This window comes from Bradysia coprophila, chromosome III (genome assembly GCF_014529535.1).
Source record: "Bradysia coprophila strain Holo2 chromosome III, BU_Bcop_v1, whole genome shotgun sequence".
Classification (NCBI taxonomy): domain Eukaryota; kingdom Metazoa; phylum Arthropoda; class Insecta; order Diptera; family Sciaridae; genus Bradysia; species Bradysia coprophila.
The window spans coordinates 188328-212658 of NC_050736.1; the positions used below are offsets into that span (position 1 = coordinate 188328).

General features: G+C 32.2%; 1 protein-coding gene and 1 long non-coding RNA gene across 3 annotated transcripts in view; one reads left to right on the plus strand and one right to left on the minus strand.

Annotated features, from left to right (window-relative positions):
• LOC119074388 (trithorax group protein osa) overlaps window positions 1-24331 on the plus strand; it is a 107258-nt gene that overhangs the window by 25172 nt on the left and 57755 nt on the right. For both annotated transcript variants that reach the window (XM_037180511.1, XM_037180518.1), the window contains exon 2: window positions 9367-9623. In XM_037180511.1, the coding sequence (XP_037036406.1) occupies window positions 9499-9623 (125 nt within the window). In that variant the 5' untranslated portion in view covers window positions 9367-9498. The remainder of the gene's footprint in view (window positions 1-9366; window positions 9624-24331) is intronic.
• Window positions 1849-23416, minus strand: LOC119074413. Its single transcript, XR_005087190.1, has 3 exons — window positions 23406-23416; window positions 21402-21409; window positions 1849-2255 (listed from the first exon to the last, which is right to left on the minus strand). It is a non-coding gene; the product is annotated as an uncharacterized LOC119074413 (long non-coding RNA).

The window sequence follows — 24331 nt, forward strand, 5'->3', positions numbered from 1 at the left end:
CAAGCCTCAAGTATTTCCGTCAATCGTTGTACCGCACGTTATAACTGTTTTACCGCACTGAGAACACACATACAATGATTTTATGTGTTTCCTCGAACCATCTGCATGGGTATGTAACATGGTAAACATAACATACTATATAGTATGGTACACACATATAGTGTACGAATTTATATATCGTTGTCGTCGTTTCCATCAGGTTTAGTATTATTACGCAAGCAATTTTCCACCATAATGAACTCGGTATTTGGCATGGGAAATGGTATAACTAAATAATAATTTTCTTTTTGTAATTTCACTGTAAACAACTATGTATACTCTCGTGATGCAGAGAAGATAAAAATTTATGGACGTGAATAGAAAAATATTTGAAATTCCTTAAAGTAAATAATAATTTAATGAACTCTCAATGGTGTCCGTATTTTGAATTTGTTGGAGATGAGAGTTAGGACCAGCGAAAAGATGAATATCTTTTTGCAAATTCTTCTCTTTCATCTTCTCGATAATGCAACTACTTCAAAGGATAATTTGTCCAAGCATCTCTTTCATAGATATTTGGTTCACAGTTCGTCTGTGCATTCAGTAAATCATCTATGGCATAATAAAAGGCAATGGTAGATAGTGGTATGTCGTCAGACAAAAATTTCTGCAACAAAGATGCACAAATAAAAGTTAAAAATAATGAAACGAACTCCTGGGGTGGAAACAGTCTATGGAAAAATTGACTACTTTGAACAACTAAGCGATGGTACTTTAGCATACATTTTACTATTTAAGAGCAGGCTCAAGACATCGTCGCTATCAATGAACGAGGGCATATTCGTCTCTAAAAGTATTTAGCTAGTCGTCTGTAAAAGTCTTTAACTATGACTAGTAAAAAATGCTTCTTAACTAAAACATTTAGAATACTGCTTTTCCAAGCTTAGATGAATCTACCTACCATCAAGTGTATCAATTTTTATATCTAAGTTGTAATAATGAATAAAGTATCTCAATTTTTACTGTGAGACTTCCCAAACCTATTACTATGTGTAATGGGTTTTTGCAATTTATGAATTTTTACTTATAATTACCGAGTTGCATTTCTCTTATTTCGAGAAATCAAATGCATAATATATTCTGCCACACATTATAATGCAGCTGTCTCGTACAGAAAGGGTAATGCTTCGACTTCGACTGCATTTACTTTGAAATAATAATGAAGATAAGAAAACTTAATTTGTTGAAACTCTATAGTAGTCTTATCGTTTGAACATGTATAATATGTTATATAAACATTCGTTTTGTGTCATCAAGAATATCTTGGCTGCTCGTAAAAGACGTTAAAGTTTTAAGCTTTCTAGTTTCTCACAGAGTTTGAAAATTTTCCTAACTCAAACATAATTTTCTTAATATACCATTTTATTGTTGATAGTTGATAAAGAATGAATTTCAAAGGAAAAGTATCTATTTTCATTAAAACAAATTTTTCCCATTCTCAGTCTTTTTCTTAAAGCCTCTGCCCATTATTCTGCTCATCGAAAGAAAACTTTCTTATTGCGCTTTCATTTGCTCAATGTTTGTTAATCCGGCGTTCGGATAGAATATCTAATACTTGCTACTACAAACATGGTAGAGATCAGATTTCTTAAAATGCATTCACAAACATTTAAGATTGGACGAGGAAAGGGATAAAGTTACCCGGCTTTTACAGACAAAGGAAAATTGCAATTTTTTCTATTTTATTATTAAGTTTAAAAAAATGAGTTTGTAAGACAATCTAAACGTTTATGTGTCGTCCTATGGCGAATCAAGATATACCCTTCAGTTTTGTATGTAACTTTAGGTGAATGTTTTGTACTCCGTCAAAGCACCTAGCAGGGTAATAGAGATTTTTTGGTGTCAAATAGAGTAGTTTTTAGTACGAGTTGCCATTTACATTATATTAGACAGGAGTCGCCGTGAGATGCCGCATTGGAGGCAAATTTGAAAACGAAAAAGTTGTTACTGCGAAGGGTTTTCATTTAACTTTTATTAAAGAATTTACATTCAGTTACGTAATTTAGTTATTTGTATGCAGACTGCTAACGTGATGTTAGATTATTTGTTAAAATAATGTACATTTCATTGATCATATTTTCGTGCCTACTTTTCGAATATATCTTGGCTCTTACCGCATTTTTAAGAGTGTAAAAATCTTATATAATAAAAATGACATTTGACACTGCCAAAATTACCTATTTTATTTTTTTCTATTACCCTGCTTGGTGCTTTGACTCCGTCCTTTTTGAGATCTTTTCGATTATAACTACTGCGATCGAATATTCGAGTACTCATTAAAAACAACTAATTTTAAGGGATGTGTTGATGTGATGATGCAACAATTAAGTAAATGACTGAAAAACTATAAAAAATTACTTTCAAATCGTACCAATCGTTTGATACATCCAACTTGGAAGTCCACATCCAGCCTCATTCGTAGCTTGCCGAGACTAATCTAACTACATCATAACTTTTTCGAATCATTATTTCGAATCCGGCTATCTTTAAGTATTGTAATGCATAGTCATTCCAGCCTTCTCCATTAATACGCCCACATGCCTCTGCAGGACATCGAAACTTTGACGTCTTGTCCAAGAATCCAGAATTTTGGAATCAGTGTAGCTAAATAAGGGCATTTTTCGTCCCTGAGTATTCCAAAATGGAAAATTTTAATTACAACTGTTTATTGGGAGGGTTGTATTATGTTAGACTTATACACATTAGTATCTATGGAGAGGCCATGGAACGACCATGCAGTACAGAAAGCTTTCTTTGAGTTTAGATGGTTTAGTTCAAACAGCTGTACGGTACTCAAAAAGTAGTCGGATTTAATGCAGTTAGATTGGTCTCGGCTAGCTTACACTGCTCAGCCACAGTGAATTTCCAGGTTCCTAAAATCGGTCCACCCTAAAGAGTACATAGTATTACTCACCAGTAAGATGGAGTAATACGCAAAAATTTAACCTCAGCTGACACCCGTTCATGAAAAGTTTGGTTATTCGACTAATCTATAAGTAGAATGTAATTTAAGCGAAACGAGCAGAAGTTTTGTCAAAACTTAGGCGATATTTTATACCAAAAAAAGTTACTAAACTTAATGATTATATTGTTTATTATACGTTTGTGAAAGGTTAATGTAATCAGAAGGGAAAAACGCAAAAAAAAATCTGAACGAAAGTAACATCCCAATTCAAACTACCGCACTATAAGAGAAAAAAAAAGATTCTTTATGCATATTTAGCATGGGCTGATTAGATTACTACGAAGATTTTCTTTTCAGCATCTAGGAAAAGAAGGTAAACTTTTTCAAAAATTATAGAAAAAGACTTGAGCTTCGTATCTTCTGCCACAATCACGTTGAGAATAAAAAGTTTCACAAGAAAATTTAATTTGAAGACTTTCAAATTAGTTTTGTGGTGGTTGTAGTGATTGAATATGAATGTATAAAAATGGAAAATTTTCATATTTTGCGGCTATCGATTCTTGTTGTTGTAACAATCGAAAGTTTTTGCTTTGATTTGAATTGTATGGTCCACTTTTTTAGATCATCTGTTGCTGGTGTAGTTTGAATAGTAGCATCGCACTTCAAGCAAAAGTGCTTCGAGTGACAGCTGCCAAATAGAGGACTATTTTGTATGAAAAAACATTCCATTTTTTTACAGTACCAAAATTTGTTTTATACGCTCCTGTCCCGTTTCAGTACTCTATTTAGAGTATCCCTCATGATTGAAGTGCGTTTACGGTAGGCAAAGTTACGTGCGATAGTTTCCTTCATTGAGAACTGACTCTTCGTTACTTACGATTTTATCGGCTCTATATATGAGAGCGATTCCTTGCATGATTACATATCATGTCAGTAAAACACAATTTCGAGGAAAAATGTGTCTGTTAAGTCAATCTCGTTGTCGGAAATGAATTTATTCATACATTTTTCCAGCATCATGATATGCTAAATTTTAGGTTGTGTACATTCAGATCTAAAATCTCAACTTCAGCTATAATGTTTGTTTATCTTACCCTTTTCAAAATTGAAAATTTATTTTTGAGCAAAACATAAATATTCAGAGAAAAATTCTAAGCAACTAAGGGAAACTTGTATAAGAGAACAGTGGTGAAGTTGAATGAAAAGTTCCGACTAAATCTCGACACCCGAGCACTTATTTTCATAAGTTTAGACAATTACAACTGTATAACTCGGTTGATTTAAACGTAAATGTTGCACTTAAAATTTAAATTACCACTTCCATTTCATAAATTTCTGCTTGTTCTACTTATTCTTCAAACAATAATTGCCTTCACACATAAAATGAGAACAAGTTTGGGCTTGAAATACTACAACACTATCTCCAATATAAATTGGTATAACTATGTGCACGAGATGATTAGTTTAGTTCTGTACATTATGTAATATGGCATAATAGCTGCAACATTTATTCACCGTAATAATCGGTCGTAAATTCTGCACACTCATTAATAACGTATAGCATTAACTGAAAACCAAATCTCACATAAAATCCATTTTACCATTCTAAAACATTTACCACAAACCCTTAGCAGAACGGACTAAGAGGACATTTACAAAATGATTAATAATTTCTGTTTGTGGTTCTGCCTGTAATTGAAGCTATTAAATAATTGATAAATGGTCATATGGTCAACGAACATAAAGTTTCAATTCTATTAATTGACTCTTAGAGGTAATAGTAATGCATATGTGTGTATGACTATACGAATAGTTTTAATCGCTTCGGATAAGGGTGTAATAAAATGGATTTTGTGCTGTGTTGCATGCAAACGGTCTAAACTATGTACAATTTATGACATGCCTTTTTATTGAAAATTTGTTATGCAGCAAATGTATTAACCAAATGAACGACAAATTAATATGGATGAGTGGTATAGAGTCGACATATTGATCAAATGAATATTTACTCAAAAAAGTGAGTAAGTTAACTGTACGTCACGTGGCGAATCTCTACCTTAAGTTTTTGAGTTTCACTTTCGTCGCACTTAAGAGGTAAAATAACTTACATAATTGTACGGAAGTCGTTGTTTTGACTCGTGAGTTTGTATACTTCGCCTTTGGCTCAGCATACAAACTTCATGCATTTGAAACCTGAACCAAATTTCTTTTTTTTCCTAGGTATGTAATAAGCCACTTTCGACCCAAGGGAAAACAAAAGCATGTAATAGTATTTTACATGACTAGGGATAAAAAGATGAAAAGTAGAGTTTTCGTGTGAATTTTGTTGATCCGAGGCGAAGCCGAGGTCAATAAACACACGAAAACGAGACTTTTCATTTTTATCCCGAGTTATGTAATGGATTTTACATGCTGAGGGCGTCGAAAGAAGTGCTTAAAACATGAAAAGTACGGTTTTTGAAGCATGTAGCATGTAAAATATCTTTAATACCTGCCTAATGCGAAAGTTGACCTTTACATAGCAATTTGCCCCCTGCGAAAATGATGGACATGTGAACTGTTTTTGGTTCAATTTTTTCATTTTCAACTTTCGCTTGAGGTAGCAATTATGTGATAAAAGCGATAAAAGCAAACTCACAAGTGTGTCTTTAAGCAACAAGTTTCGGTAACTTTTCGACAAGCAAAGAGTTCGAAATTCGAACCGAAGGCGAGGTACAACTAAACTTGTCGAAAAACAGTTGCCGACGCAAGTGACACACACTCTTAGAGTAATTATACCTGGAGAGGAAATTTCGAACCAAATTACGTAAAATATGTGGTCCCAACATTAACACGATGCCGGTTATTGTGATTTGTCAACTTAATTAAGAGGGCAAATTGAACTATCAAAACTGAAAAGCACCAACGCATGCATGTATTGGTGTAAAATTATACGAAATGTGTATCTTATGCAAACTGATGTTGGGAACACATTTCGTCGTACAAATTTCCTCTCTAGGCATAATTACTCTTAGCACACACTATACTTGGCGTTGGCAAAAACGATGAAAATGACTTCTTATATTTTTACCATCCTCGGCTTCGCCTCCACTCGGTAAACACAAGAAGTCCCATTTCCATCATTTGTCCTTGGTGTACTAATAATCTAGGTCAATTAAAAATAAAACTTTTAAGAGACCGATTTCCCTGCGCTATCCTTTTTCATATATCCTGAATCTGGTTCAACAAGCTTCAGATTTTTCTGCATTACTTGCTGCGTAGAATAGAAGCGGACAACTCTGCCCGATATTATTCTCGTATACGATTCTACGCAAACAAAAGCTCCATTAATTTGGATTTATACACAAATGTCATTTTGCCTGAGAAAATTTCCAAATCAACAAGTATTTAACAATCTAGCACAAAGTGTACACCATTTATACATCCATATATATAAATCACACTCGAAAGCATTTTAATTAATGCTTCACAAAATTTTGAATCAGAATCGGGTTATTTGTGGCTTTTTGTTCAACATTGTGTACCCCATTTCCGTTAAATTTGTTGTTAATCCTTTCCTCTGGCAAGATTGGTTGAAGTTACAATATAAAATATCCTTTTTCTTTCTTTTTTTCTGTACTTTTCTTGTTTTTTTGTGTAAAAAGGGTCAACGAGGGGACAATAAATAATCCGCACAAACATATAAAATACATAAAATTTCACTTTGATGCGTTGTATATGTGTGCTGGAGGTCCTTTTGTATAAAATGGATGTATCCTAGTTACATTGTTTATATACTGGCAAAAAGATATTATAAAAAAACGAGAATATTGTATTTAAGTCAGGAAATGAGAATAGGTTTTTGTGTTTTGTGTCTGTTTACTTTTCATCTATCATGCTATCTATCGATAGTTTTTCTTTTTTTTCCCTCGTCCATTCTTTTCGCTTTTCTTTCGCATGGTCAACTGTAAAAAAAATACCAAATGGTCCAGTAATTTATAACCACTCTATAAATACACGCCTGACTGTTTTATGGTTAACTTTTATCCATGTTTCCGTTGACAATAAAATAAAATTTAGAGTTTAACATATCGAAATAAATAAAACGGGGGGTAAATCTCAATGGACCTCATCAATCATTCCATTTATTCGGAATCTGTTTCGATCGACAAAAAAAAGATGTAAAGTTCCCAACATGAGATGATTTTCAAAATTAAATTTACCATGCTAGACTTGTAGGCAATTACAAAAACAAAATTTTATTGCCAAGAATTGTATCGTATCCTATTGAGTATATTGATGCATCTATGTAATTTTACAGTCCGCATTCGAACATTTTAATTTATTTAAGACGATGGGCAACATTAAACTTCTTAGAACATTAAGCTTATCACAACCAAATCTTTTACTTCATTTGCGTAAGGTGTCTTCAAGTGTTTGATACAAAGTCTATCACTTCAATGTTTTTATCATACATTCCGTTATATAAGATATCACTATCTAGAGTTCCTCGCTTAATCTTGTCATGGTTGTAGATAACAGATGAATAGCCGTGCACTAATTTCATCCGGTTTTTTTTACATTTTTTTTGCTGAAATAAAATATTAAAAAAATATCTCAGTAACCAACGCCAAAGAACTAGATGCTTAGGTCTATGCTTTTTGTTTTATTGGATACTCGCTCGCTAACTCCAAGCCAGAACGTATAATTGGGTATGTATGGCCTATGAAAGTTTGAAAAAAAAACTTTCATACTTTCTCATGTGTAAACCCAACCCCGAGTTAAAAAGTTTAATTAGTAGTTGAATTTCATTTCCACTATGATTCGCTAATTTTGTTTGTGTACATAATGGTATAGTGTTCATGCAGCATTGTAAGAGTACCACCGTTGCCATGACTTATAAGAAATTATATTTATTGTATTGCGGCCAGAAACCATGTAAACAAAAACCATTTTTTCGAATTTTGTCGCCACAAGACAACAAAACACCGTACTGTCTCGCTTGGAAATTTTTTGTTTCGTTGTGTGGGATATATTCCTCACCTTCGGCTCGAAATACATCCCTCCCACATGTTTCAACAAAAAATGTCCCAGGGAGACAGTAATGTTCTATTATAACAGTCTTTCTATATCATTAACTTCACTTTTCTCTTTCTGTGTGTACTGTAACAACGAATATTATACCTATCCGTTCACATCTGAACTCTTACTATTTAAAAATGCTTTATTGCGTTATAATCAATTGAATTCCAATAAATAAATCCTACTTGATCTACTACAACAAAAATATGATGAAAAAACAAGCTCTTCGACCAACAAAAGACAGAAAACAATATGAAACACAATACCACTTTGAATATATCCAATAACTCATCAATTTCTACGATAAAATAGAAAAAAAAATATGAAAATTTTCGAACCAGAGATAAACATGTGTGGATCGTATTTTCTTTCTATTGAAAATTCGGATATATTCAATGTTTTTCAATTTAAATATAGGTCCTATCTTTTCATAAAAAATAGAATAATAATCATGTTGTTGTTGTGTACACGGTACACATTCAATGTTGTCATATCAAAACAAACCCATCCACTGTTTCGATACACACACCCCATGTCAATCCATATTTCTATAAGTGGAAAATTTATACCGGATTGTTATTCATTCCCATATAATTATTCCCACAATGAAAAGCGTACTCATTTGTACAATTAGCTAACAAAAGGGTACATGAAATTGTTTTTTCGTTGAAAAACAGAGAAAAAAGTTGTTTTTAATGCAACATAAAAAATGGATTTTACTTCATTTTGTGCGATATAATGTCGGGATAAGTTTTTGTTCATTACAAAGTTTTGTGTTCCATTACCATTTTAGTTTCATTACTACATCGCATGCATCTATTGAGGAATATACCACAGAATTCCATAGTGCATTCATATACCATACAACATTTACACTGACAAGGACGGTGTGCCAGTGCCACTCACTATATAGTGCATACTTTTGTTATTGTTTTCTTGTTGTACATTATGACGTATTGTGATTTATTATCAAAAAAAACCGATGCTTGTGGTTAGCATAGTTTATTGCGTGTATATTTGATAAACAATGCTGACAATTGTTTTATCAGTTACATTCGATTGAATGTGCGGAAAGTGTGGAAAGGGGGTTGTTATTTTGGTGAAATTTTAATTAACAAATTGTACACACAGTGAGTTTGAAATGATAGTTTTTCAATTGTAAATGTTTGACGAACCTTTCGACAGATTTACCACTATTTATTTATCGACATATATTTCTTAGCGACGGTTCGATGACACGCTACGACTATACACCAATTATTGTTCGTAATGGTGTATAGTCGAACAATTTCATTTCCAGACTGTGCATCATTAATTATTGTATGGTTAAAAATTGTAATTTCGTTCTCTTTTAATTGCAGAAAAAGAAACGAACGTCACGACAACGAAATAATAGAAAACGTAGAGCTTAGAATCTTAAAAACCTCTTTGCAAAAAATCGAATAAAGTTCTGCGAGGTCCACGTATCGGGATTAGAATATAAAAACGCAGTGATGGCGAGTGTTCAACGAAAATTAGTGCACAAGCAATTTAATTCCCCAATTGGGCTCTACTCAGACAACAATGTGAAAGCTACACTTAATCGTGAATTAAAAGTTCTCTCCAATGGAACAATGGGGTAAGTAACTTTTTTTTCATAAAACATTTTTACATTTTTAGATCTCTGCGCTATCTTATTTCTCACTCTCACTCCCTTTTTTATTATACACCTAAAATGGATTCTGCAATTATACGCGGTATTATGTATCCAGTGTGAATACTAAGTTCTCATCGTATCATTTGATTCGTAAAGATCTAAAAGAAAGACCTAAAAAATATGCCAACCGTCCCAATTTCTCTTTCTTTCCAGCTTTCATTTCAACATTATAATGCTTTTAAGCAAAATATGCTAAATAAGAAAATTACATTCCCTTTTCGCAATTGTATATTACACCACTACGGTTATAATATAGAAGCGGCTTACGTGTCCATAATTTGACTTAATGTATGCAAATTAGTGAACACAAAAGAAAAATAAATAATTATGATAAAGAAAAATGAAAAAAAAGACTGGAAAATGTGTAACCATGTATAATTCATACTCATAAAGGAAAATGATCCAATTAGAGTCTTTAATGTATGCAAACGTTTTCATGTTTGTACATTTTATGAATGTAAATAACGATTTCACTACGCACTAGCGTTTTACTATGCTTTGATCATAGATTCTGACGAGTTTCAAGAAGTTTTTTTTTAAATTTTTAAACCTATGTAATTCCTTTTGTCGGTTATCGAGCATGTGCGTGCAGACATTTTGAGGTAGCATTCAAAAAGGACATGACGCGTTTTGGAGACATTTTATATCCTCCATCTCCATCCCAATACCTCTAACAAGATGTGTCTGTTTTTTTCTTCCTATAACCCAACCCCTTCTAATAAATGGTCGTCCTTTTTGAATGTCCCCATAATATTAGAAATAGTCACTCAACGATCAATGAAATCTAAATTATTGAAATGGCATAGTTGCAGAGTTATTGTAGAGAATGAGGTCAATTGAATAAAAAATGGAAAGTGATATATGATAGAGTAAAGAGAAGATTTTCACGTGAAAACGCATACTGCGTTAATTCGAACATCTAATGTCTAACTACAGTCTAATTCCTAATTATTTAGTATCTATTAAAATTCAATTATGTTTAACATTTACATTTAGCATTTAGAAATAGTTACTAAACCGTTATCAATAGCGATGATATAAATCAACGAGTTCCGTGTAATATGGTAAACCATCATTTGAATGTTAAAACGAATGAAGTAAAAGATTTATACCAATCAAATAGAGAAACAGATTTTATATTTGTTAGATTTTATTAATTTTTTTTTTAACACATTGAAATTGGTTGCAGCTTGCCAACTTTCGGCACCCTGGACTTTACTTCAATAGTTGAGGAATGACTCCAAATAAATTTCTAAAAATCCAAAACTGAATTCTAGATTTTTAGAAATTTATTTGGAGGCATTCCACGACTATTTAAGTAAAGTCCAGGGCGCCGAAAGAAGTCAAGAAGCACTAATTTTTTAAATGTGTTAAACATTTATTTACCAATCAGTTACAATAAACCTAGCTGATAAAATCATACTAAAACTAGAACTAGCGCGTCATCACGAATAATACGTAATACATTGTTAGGCAAGACAAAGTTCATGATATAATACGCCCGCAACTCATAAAAAAGGACAACGCAAAGAAAGAATGTTTGACACGGGTACAAGAGATCAAATTGCGTATAGAGCTCGTACATGCGCCCGAAAAGTCACTCTCGGAAAGCCGTTAACATACAAGTGGGTGATCTTATTGAAAAGTCGCGTTGCTGACGATCCGTAATTCGTTCTGTGAAAAATATTTCGAAAAATATTCTTCACACGTAAACCATACGACTGCGCTGGAACGTTATTGCTCGAGTTAAAAATGTCATACAGCCGTGTAGAGTCGATAATTTTAGACAGCACATCAAACACGAAAAAAAATGCATGAATTGGATGGATATAAGTGGATGGAATTTACTTTTATAGATTCCTACACCTTGGCTTGCGATGGGCCTATTGTGAATCCTGCTTCACGATCTACGGCTGTGGTGTAGTCGATGGGGCTATTTAGAAGTACCTAATAGCAAACATCAAATTATCCTTCCTTCAGAAAAACTGACAATGTTTACTACCAAGACATATACGGCATGAGACCAGCGGTCGACCTGACCTACATTGTAACCATTTATTAAAGAATAAATCCACGGCGTTTTCTAAACCTAATAAATTCATCCAGCAAGTTTATTTAGGACATCAAGATCAATAAGTACACAAACTCTTAAAACAAATGATAAAAGCACTTTTCACATAAAGAACGTTAAAAATTCCCTATTCTCTATTTTCCATAACCATTTCCGCTCATCTTCTCAAAATAAAAACCGAGAAAAGCAAAAAAAATGCTAAATAAAATTATTATCATCATGATCAAAGTCTCACAAGAGAATAATTCATGTATAAGCCAAGCCGAGGAAAAATGTATAAAATCCTAGCCGTTCATATAAAATGTACGGCTATATCTCACATATGTGATATGGAATACAGTATCTAATACTTTTGTATCATTCATTCATTGTACATCAGACTCACCTAACATTTTTCACGGCATGAAATTTTCACCTACAAAAAAAAAACATACAAAAATTCACATAGCATCTAGATCTACATAATACAATGTTGGATAGGAAAATATTTTTGGTTTCTATTTTTTGTTGTTGTTGTTGTAGTAGCTTTTCCGTGTGCATCGTATGTGGGACGGTTTTTCCCTCTTTCAAACATACCCACACCACGTCTAACTGAATATACTTTTGATGTCACTTTGGAAAAAAAAATAACTTCAGGTAAAATACATCAAGTGTTATTTTGTATAAGGGAATTCAATTAACTACTCCAAAGAGAGACATTTAAGTTGATTAGTTAGTTTGGTAGTAAATTTAATTTAAAATTGGCGAAAAAATAAATTAAACTTTTTTCCAAGAACTAAAATAAATATTAGCACATCAACATCAACATTGAATGGCAGTAGAAAATGTTCAGTTACATGGGTTCACTGTATATATGAATTTTCCAGCGCCAGAGATGAAATGATTTAGTGTCTTTTTCATGCGCTTTGACTGAAAGAAGTGACTCTGTTTTGTTAGTTTAAATGTACTTACATTTTCCCTGCCGGTTATGGATCGAATGTATACAAGACGGGTAATAAATCAATGAAAAACATCTATTTATACATTATATATTTGAAACTTGTTTTTGTGCAATTTATGTTATGGATGGATGGACAGGTGGAAGTGTTTTATGGTAGTGGATATATATTTAAACAGTTTCCAACTCAAAATTTACAACGTTCCAACTAAATGAAGTCATCAATTATCAAGATAAGAGAATTTACGTCGCACTTTTTTCTCGGCAAAATTGAAATGTATTTCATTTTAATTTACAGCAAGAATAATATATCATTTTTGAACCGTTAACATGAACGTGCACGTACCCACATTTTTCTATTTCTAATTCAAACGAATGTAATCAAACAAAACTATTTAAGTGGTGATAATCATCGCAAAGTGATGGTGATTTAATACTTACAGTATTTTCTTACTCCGAATATATTTGATCAAATTACCAGCCCCGGCATTTCTGTTTTTACCTGATTACATTCCAAGAAAACGTAATACGATTAATGCGAGAATATCTCATTAGAGTCGGTAAAAAGTGTGTACAATATACCTAAGACCCTTGAGGAAATTTCTTTGGAAAAAAACATAATATGTAACAAAGACTTAACAACATAAAAACCATCAAACTGATTTTTGTTCTCTGCTAAGGCCTCTTTTTATAGAATTATATCAGAAAAAAAAGTGGAAACGGAACACACAAGAAATGTGTTAATTACAGAGTTCCGATGATTAGAACAATTTACATAATTACCTACACATATGAAACGAGAACGTGTATAAAGGGAAGGATTAAATAGGTTCGTTTTGTACGGAAAACGTTGAAGATCTGGATGGTATTAGTAGCGTTGGGGCCGCAACAATGTTAATTAGAACCATTTAGTACTGAAAATTAGTGAAACGATGCAATTTGAAGCAAAATTATTTTTAGGTAAAAAGCATCTTGGGAGAATAACGTCATTGATAAAGGTATCACTTTAGCCACCTTTGAGCATTACGGATTTTTCATCTGAATCTGATCGGCTTTAAGTTTGGACAGGAACGAGTACGAGTTTTCATATAAATTATCTGTGATATCTATTCGTTTTCGACCATTTTTACAGTCAAAGGCAGTGAACTTTCGGCATGAATTTACTTCATCTGATCCGCACATACAAAACACTCTTTATACTTGTTTATGCAACTGAACGTGGTAGTGATAAAGCCGTATAAAGACAGTTTTGATTGTTTGTGTGGACCAAAGCTCCTTATAAAAAAACCTCCTAAAATTCCTATTCTAAAATAGGGGAGGGTTGTAATCGCCACCCAAATGTTCTTTTCATCTAGACTTTCGAATCTGGTAACAAGGTTTCTATTACCCTATTCGAAAGTAAGTGCTTCGACAATCTAACTTGCTGAAGTACGTGTATAAAAGCAAAATGACTGACCCAAATGTTATGTTATGTCTAGTATGATTGCAGATGTTCCTGTCTACTGGTAGAAGTTCCCGTACGTCAAACGAAAGTACGTAATTATTGTTCTCTACGATTCGCAGGTCATTAAAATATCGTTTTCCTTAATTTAATATTGGTTCAACCAAAATGAATACCAACCTAGCCCTCCCACGCCAGTCCTAATTCTAATAATTCATTTGCGAAAAGAAAAAGAAAATGTAATATGCTTTAGCACTTTATCTCTGCAAACATTTATTAAAATACCAACTGTTTCATCCGAAACAATATAATAAATTTGATGTAAATTCCCACAATTCAAATCAAATTCTGGTTTTAACTAAATATAAAACATAATATTGGTACCCTTGTTCCTTTTTAAGGGTTCAATTAACAGATGCTTAAATAAATTTCACTTTCATCGTCATTATTAGATGCCGCGTCGTATTTTATTTAGACATTGAACCAACCCAGGCAAAAGTTTTCTATTATTCCTGAAAGAAAATTGAAGCGAATGAGATAAAATCGTTTGTATAGCAGCTCTTTTCGTGAAATCTCTTCTTCATTGTGGAAAGAAATATTCCAAAACACACAAGTAATTAGTTTCGTTGTCTTTTCCTTTCAAATTATTTTACGAATGAAATTCATTGCATGTCAAATAAATAAATTTTAAGTAAACAAGTCAATGTGGCGACATTAAACATTGCAAGTGTTTTTACTCAAAAACAAGAGAGAAAAACTTTTAGCAATTTATGTCGAAAGAAATTATGTGTGGAATTGAAGGATAGATTGATTGAAAAAATCTCTTCATTTGAATCTTCTTTCTCGCCTCTTTAGCTCCTCTTGAAATTGGTTTTAATTAGAATACGTTCATAAATTTCGTAAAATAGTTAGAAAGGCACGAACACCACCACTAGATTAACCGAATATTTTCCTACTTCCAATCGGACTCAGATTATCTTTTACTTCATTAGTTTTAACAAACATTATGCTATCTATAAGACCACATTACCATCGATCATTCCTTGTTTATTGTGTATGTCGCGTCGCAACTATATTTAATATCTGGAAGTCAGTCCAAAACTACGTTGGTAAACGGATTGACAGTACTGTTACCTACATTTAAATTAAAACAGACATAATGAGTAATTCGTTTGATTAAAATCCCAATTGTACATACGGTTTACGTGACACGATCAAATATGTTTTAAGAATTTATATACGAGTAATATAGGTCCATTATACTGGTGATAAAAGGCTGTAATAAACACAATGTCACAAGTTTACTAAATTTTTATAACCAGAAGGTAGGTACATTCGTTTTTCATTAATTTTCGTTATTTGTTAAACTAAACGGGCCAGAAGAGACTCTTCGGTTAGTATTCCTATTATAATTCTGGTAATTGTCAATCACGATTACAGTTTCTATAAAATTAGAATTTTCACTTTGCTGGTATTGTTACGAAGTCAAGGAATCTTCTGCATTGTGAAAAAACGCTTCGATCAATTTTCATTAAACAGTTGTAGGCATAAGTACTGAATTTTAGTCACAAATAATTTGCGACGCATAAGAATATAAGAAACTCATTTCAGAAATTTACTTGCCATCATGAAGAGATTACGGGACAAAATTTTATTACTGTTTGTGGTGTTCAAGGTATCCAAAATAGTTAGCAACTACTCATGCACTTCCACCAGAGTACCAACAAAAAATCGATCATGAAACGAATCATATTAAAGAAAAAACATCGAATTGAACAAGTTCAAATGATAAATGATTTTGCGAAAGCACGAGAAAAATTTGGCAGTGACTGGAAACGAATCGCCAGCGAAGTAGAAATGAAAATTGAAAATATCAAGAATAAAGTGACAGAGGAGTACACAACCAATCAATTAGAATCATTGAAAAATAATTGGAATGGACACGTCAATGATAACATCAAGGCTTATGAAAGCGACAAATTTATAGATAGTTATCTGCGCGGTCATGATCTCCAATAAAAAGCGGAAATAAGTTGCAATAGCAGTGATGCTTTAGAAAGTGACAAATTTATTCAAAATTATTTGGGAGTGGCAGAATCATGCACATAAGAAGTTGTCAACAGTGAAAAAGACAATAGTGCCATAAGTAGTGACCAATTCTTGCAGTCTTACTTAGATCAAGACGTAGCTGAAGTTTTTCAGAAGAAGTTCAATGTAATGAAAGATGCTGAAGAAAATGATGTTTTGCTGGAAACGTATTTGTTGGGAAAATGAACATAAAAACTTTTTTACAAATAATATTCTTTTCCCTAAACGTGACGAAGCTTGAATAACAGTTTCTATTTTTAATCTGTTCAACAACTAGAACAATCAAATAATCTTCCGATTGCAGTGTAATTATCCGAGTCTATTACTTCTTTTGATATAACAATTTCGAAGACGTTGATATGAAATCTTTTACAATAAGATGACGTCAGTCGTTTTTATCGTCGTATTCGATATCAAATTATTAACTGTCTGAAGCCATCATTGCAGGGATTACTGGAAAAGTGCATGGTCCCAAGTTGACTTTTATAGCTCACTCATATTTCAAACAAGAAATTAAATGGAATATTCAATAAGACAATAATGAATACAGACTAAAACACACGATACGATTAACTGGAATCCGAAGCAACGGGTTATATTTTCTCTGTTTTCCACCTCTGTTCTGCATATGATAGTGTGAGTATTTTTGAATTCCCAGCAATGGAGTACATTTGCCAGCCATTTTTCGTGTCTATTTTTCCAATCGATACGTATTTCATTTTCAATTTAACTATCTTCGACAGAAAACTATTTTTCTATTCATATCAGTTCAGTGTTTCGAACAACATAGCATAACTCTGAACCATGACATTCGTATCTACATAATTCACATATCTATACAAATGATTCACTTTTTATGCCAGTACAAAAATGCAAACAATTTTTCTTAACGATTGTATTCTGTTTGCAGTCACTTTACATTATTATAAAGAAAATCTCCTGCAATTATATCGTTTAGAAAAACGTGTATTTCACTCATCATTAACAAAGAAAATAAAAATTGCGGAAAATACATTTTCCACTATCAGTTCACCATTGTTAGCTCTATATAAACAACATTTTATAGAACTGAGTCAAGAGCGTATTTTCAGTTAAAATTAGTTGAGAAAAGAAAATACTGGATACTGTAAACATAAAAAAAGAAAACTAAATTTACTTCATTCACATCAGGTGCACCACACACCTCTGCATTGTATAATGTGTATTATATTCTAACACATTACAGCTTACGTAATAAAATTATTTTTCGATTAGCACTTGTCGCAACCAATACCAAAACAATTGAGAAACAAAAAGAAAAATATTTTTGTTACCCAAGAGAAGTTACGAAATTAATTCCATTTATCTTTTCCTTTTTAAGGACGAAACTGCAAAGCGAAAGAAAAATTTTCAATTTAGTTGAAGAAGAAAAAAGTTTTTAAATTTACGGAAAAAAACTCCACCACAAAAGTTAAATGAAACTCACTCTCTCTCTCTCTCTCTCCTTCTCATCCTTGCCAATCATGTTCCCATTCTCTGTTTCGTTCAAATAGGCTTTATAATGTCTTAAATAATAATCATAATTTGTTGGGTTGGTTTTTAGATGGACGCGAATGGATAAGAATGGATATATGTATGTTGTTGGCATATTGTTCTTTTTAAAAATGTTGAAAATCTGACGAATGGGTAGTATATACACAGTGAAAAGAATACTGGGAAATTTACCAAGTGAAAAATGCTTCAAATAAATTAAATGTCATTTTTTATGCTGCTTATATTCGCTGTTTTTTTCTTCTATTCTTTTTATACCGAAGCTCTGTATATTTGTTAATGGTAATCCTTGTGGTGTCAGAATCTAATGCCTTGTTTTCTGTTTTTAAAAAGATTTAAATAAATTTAAAGACGTTCATTACTTTTTCTTTCCCTTTACGATTTAATTATAATTTTTTTTCGGACAAAATTTTCTGCTATGAGTCATTGAAATGGAGAGAAGTTTTTTTTATAAATTATGATTTTAAGTGGAATTTAGTTGTTTCCAGTTTCTGCTTTTAATGAAGACGAAATTCTGATTATAATTTTAGATAGCTTAGCACAACATATAATATATACTTGACAAGCAATTTTGCAAATTTATTTTGTGGAGTACAATTAGTGCTACCCAAATTTATATCGAGATCTGCTTCAGCTGTCCCACCGCTGTTTCACTTGTACAAAGACACTTGCTTATACGTGTTTACAATTAAGCTCGACTTACGTGACAATATATTGCATGAGTGGACCAGCTGGTGAAGCAGCCGAAGCAAATATCGATATAAGTTTGAGAGTGTCGAGCAGTCCCATAATGGGCAATCTGATAAATTTTGAGTGGAATTGATGTATAATTGTTGTATTTTTGATGTACAAGTGTTGTACAAGAGAGGTGTTAGGTTGTATTTGAGTGGTGTCAGTGTTGTCTTACTGATGTAAAATCGAGGGAAAACTGATTTGTGGGTGGTAAAGTTGATGCATAAATTTTAAAATATCCGACCATCGTTTTTACATCACTTATACCACTATTCTCCACCTTAATACCACACTTTTCCACTTTGTTACCACACTTGTTGGTGTATTAGTGTGTTTTAGTGTTGGGTTGGTGTTGTCTAACTGATGTAAAGTAGATGGATTATTGTTGTAAGAATGGTGTGGTTGTTGCATAAAATGTTGCGTTTTAGTCCATCATTATACATTCCCCATACCACATTTTTCCACCTCAATACCACACTTTTCCACTAAAATATCACACTTTTCCACATTAATCTCATTACAAGGTGTTGTATCAATGTTGTGTCCATGTGGTGTAAGTGATGTAAAAGCGTGGATTATTGTTGAGTTCGTGGTGTATTTGTTGTTAAAGTTAAATCGAAAGAGAAGAAGAAAAGAGAACTGACGACATTGAGGACAAGTAGATTCAGATCAGACAAACACTTTTTTACACCACGAACTCAACAATAATCCACGCTTTTACATCACTTACACCACATGGACACAACATTGATACAACACCTTGTAATGAGATTAATGTGGAAAAGTGTGATATTTTAGTGGAAAAGTGTGGTATTGAGGTGGAAAAATGTGGTATGGGGAATGTATAATGATGGACTAAAACGCAACATTTTATGCAACAACCACACCATTCTTACAACAATAATCCATCTACTTTACATCAGTTAGACAACACCAACCCAACACTAAAACACACTAATACACCAACAAGTGTGGTAACAAAGTGGAAAAGTGTGGTATTAAGGTGGAGAATAGTGGTATAAGTGATGTAAAAACGATGGTCGAATATTTTAAAATTTATGCAACAACCTTACCACCCACACATTAGTTTTCACTCGATTTTACATCAGTAAGACAACACTAACACCACTCCAACACAACCCAACACCTCTCTTGTACAACACTTTTACATCAAAAATACAACAATTATACATCAATTCCACTCAAAATTTATCAGATTGCCCATTATGGGACTGGTCGACACTCAAGTTTGATGGAAACTGTAGGTTCAATTTTAACTGAGAATTATAATTACTACTTGGAAAAAAAGGAAGAATGTTTTAGAAGTTGTTGTGATATGTAAATGATTCCACACAAAACAATTGAAAACCTAGATTTTGTGTTTTGTGTCATTCTTGTTAAAAATCTATATTTAAAATCTATACTACTTCATGGAAAAACGACATGGTCGGACTAATGCAACCATATATGCAGTCAAAAAAGCATGTTAAAAAATGAAGTAAAAGATTTGAAGTTAATCTTTTGAAAGTATATTTAGATCAAATGAAGTAATAGATGTGATATTAAACCAACTGACAAGCATGCCATCTGTGTCATTTCGTTTTTGTAAATTACAGAGTATTTGATAAAAATCTTTTACTTCGATTGTTTAAGCATACATTTTGCATACATAGCTTGTCGCTCATTGTTGTCGATAACAATTTCTGCAATAACCATGCCGCCTCAACTTGATCAATTCAAAAAATTCTGCAATGCAAATTTCTACTTCTACCTTGTTCAACTGAAAAATTCTCTAAATCATTATGAAACAGAAATAATTTTACTGACTTTTTGACAAGATTTAAAAAATTATCGGAGTAAAATATTCCATTGTAGACGAGAATTAGAATAATTGCGATTACTACCCAGAAATCAAAACTTATGGGTCTTTTATTACGAAAGACTATGATGATACGACGATAATAAATTTTGAACGCATTCATATATTTTGGAAAGCATGTGAGCTTTATGATAGATTACACAACGTTTTTCATGCTAGACATACATTCCGAAACAACATTTTATAACATGAAAAGGCTGTATGTGCGACAGACACCCAGATAGACCTATGAGAAGCGATGCAACGGACAGAGATTTTCAGTTTCAGAACTGACCATGATGTACGTGTCAGTGTGTGAAATGTCTGTACACAATCGGCTTACATTTGTAGAGTTTAAAAAAAAGTCCTATATCTGAAGAGAAGAGTTATGAAAAATCCAAACGATGTTATTTTACGAGAGAGAGAGAAGCTTTCAAAATTAAGCGAAGACTGGTAATTACAGCTGTTGATGAAATAAAACGTTTTGTATGGGAAATTAGGATAGCTGAATTTTAAATAATTTCTTTTCTTCATAACTTGACTAGACATTTGCGATTCAATGTGATTTATTAGATTGGATATGTCCTTAGTTTAGGATAGCAGTAAATAGAGCTCGTCAACTCACACATAAATCTAAATTCAGAATTGGACATTTAAATCCAATTTTGGTTATTTTTAAATTAATAAAAGATAAGTAAAATCCCTGTAGTTATACATGGGAAACTCTGAGGTAAATCACGCCTGCCAGATGAATGTTCGGATATGAATTTTTTACATAATTTGATTTTATTATAAATCTGACAGAAAATGTGAATTTATGTGACAAAACTTCTTCTTCCTATTTTAAATCTCATTTTATTATGTATGCTTATGCTTACTTTATTAAAATCATGCATGAAACTTTGAAAACTCCCTATTCATTGAAAATGTCGTGCAATATTCACGTTCACGTAGACCGAAAAATTTCGTCGAGAAAAAGCATACCCAAATGTATAGATGATTTGTATATTGTGCAAGTATTGTGAGAGGATTCACAAGTAAACATTTAGTCCTGTTAACAAGACGTACAAATTCGCACAACGAAAACAAAAATCGTACAATATTTAATTCAACAGTCATAACGCGTCTGAGCACATACCTATCCGAAATACGGTAGGTACATGTTTTTTCACGCACACGTTGGAAAATAGGCTAATTTAATAAGCTGGAAGCGCAGAAAATGAATATAAAAAAGATATTCCAAGCTCGTTTGTTTTGTACCTACATGTATGTTAAAAGGAATGGGCAAATGAATTTTTTCGTCTTTGTTTTCACGAACATTTTGGTAAGAAATATTTATTCATAACACGTATTGTGTTTTTCTCGCGTCAGAAATTGTCGTCAACTACTGTTTTACGGATGTTGAATGTTTGCGTTCAGTTCTGCATGGTCGTCGAAAGAAGAGTGTGTTTTCGAGCGTAACGAAATGTTATGTTAATGATCGACACCAAAATATTGTTGAGCGGTATCAACTATCAAGAGTGTTAAGAGTTTCTTTTTTAATCAATTTCTCAATCACAGACTTGGTTAGGAAAGGTAAAATTTTCAAACTCCATACTATTTCAATTTATTCATTAATTGAACCAAAAAGACAGCATACAAATGTTTGATGATACACCTACCGACCTACCCTACACTTTTTTTCTGACTAAAATAAAAGTAAAATTTATTGAATGAATGTTTGGGTTGCCGATTTGAACTTTTCATTATTTGATTTCGGATGGCATAAATTGACTCCGTTTATGTATTTAAGTTTCTAACAGAGCGAGAGCCTTTTCATATCAGTCAGTTATAATATTGTTAGATTTTTCAATGTGAAATAGATTTGTCTTACGACTTTCATTCTTGAGCCCTAGGAGGACCCTGCGTAGGCCTAGTGAATATCTCGGCAGTCGTGCCAATTCCAACTTGTCTCGCCTTGCAATATTTTTTTTAAATTTGTCATTCGACCTTTTATTTTGCCAATAATATTGATTTTCTACGATAAATTACTAGGCTTACCATCGTAATGATAAAAGTTGCAAAAGAAATGTTTTTCGTTTCGTAACAATGTTTCACTAGTTCTAAACCGTGTTCGTTCAAATAAATCAAGAGTCATTCTAAGCGGCTACCGACAACAACGACCAAAGAACGATGACCTCCGGTTAATGTGATCTTATACAGTGAAATGCATGTTTAAAAAAAAATAAGTTGAAGGTTTTGTGGTAAACGCTGGTCGATTTCTTACTCGCATGAAGAAGTAGATTAAATTTAAAATGTCATTGTGTTAGAGGACTTTCTTGAATATTTTTGCTTGAGGTGGGGCCAGACTGGAACTTATCATACTCGTATGCTTAAGTTCACCAATCTAATTATGCCGTAGTAGCTGAAGCAACGACCACATAACATTAAAATCATATTAATTTAGTCATATTAATTAAGTCATATTAATTTGATAATAAGCTAGTTGATCTAAACGTAGAAAGACAAATTACCACATAATTATTGGAAAACAGCAAAATCATTAGAGAATTCAACAGTTTCACGTATAGTGAAGAACCTGTTGTATACGTTATTTTCTATTTGCATCATTTAACCCAATTTAATTTTGCATATTTATATCCAGTCAAATATTCAGATATAAAATCTAGATTACAATTCAAATAAACTAGTTCCCTGGCAATAATTAAAATTTCAAGCACTAAAATCTTTATACGTAAATGGTAAAATATTCCTAAGGCAAAATATCGAAAACTTTATATTTATTAAATATAAACGTATTTTTGCATAGAAATAGCTTTTCCAACGTTCTGCTATTCTGCATTCGTATAAATGGAGGAAATTACCCATCTTCAAAGCATTTTAATTTGCCTGTTCTCTCATTATGATAAAATCTACCTGTCTGGTTATTCACGATAAGCAATCTACGTTCTTTGGCAGTGTTTGGCTTGTGTGTGTCTATTTAAATTATATTTTAATAGTATGCAGAATATATTTAGTTTATTTTCCGGGACAGGTAAATGGAAAACTATTTTATAAAGACGTTTATTATGTTATAATAGCGTGCTGCAGTAAATAGGCCACAATGACCGCAAGCATATCATATTTAAATGGTGCCAAGTTAATATGAATGGTGAGTTTTGCAATTGAAACATTCTTTTGATGTTCCACACAAGGTTTAAAAGAATATCTTGTGAGAATATGTCAACTAATTGTATAAAAGTCTTTTATATGCATAAAAACATTTACAGTCCAAAATTCACCAGACTGTACATAGAAAACCTTCATCAGGCATATAAAGCTCACAAAGCTGAGATTTTTTTAAAACTTTTTTTTTTTAATTAATACCCAAAGCCACAGCTTTATATGTTTAAATTAATGAATGAATGAATGAATGTATTTATCTATGCTTGTAACGAAACGTTATTTACATCCTGAATATAAAATGTTTCACAGTTTTGTTTATTTAATTTGTTTTTGCCCACGTTATGTTCGAAATTAAACAAAAGTCTATATTGCACCCTTGTGTATTTTATGCTTGTTGATGGTACATCACGAAAAAAAAATTAAATAAACACAAAAAATATTTAACGAAAATTAAAAATTAAATTAAAATCCTTGTACAGAGGAGAAAAAAAACCCCTGATGGACATGATAAATAGCATTGGTTAGGTTGATATATGGTTTATGTATTCTTCTAGCAATGAAGTTAATAAGCTCAATTTTATCAACGTTTTAATGTTCTTCTGTATTCTTATCCCTCACATTATGTTTCAGAAAATTTACGATCAAAAAACGAATCAAAAAGTTTTCAATTCTTAAATTCTTAATACACAAGATGTAATACCATGGTTTAAAAATTAAAATTAACATTTATTTAAAATATAAAATGACTGCTGCTATACAAATCATGTCAATCAATAAATTGGTTATCTCTATATAAAACCATCTATTC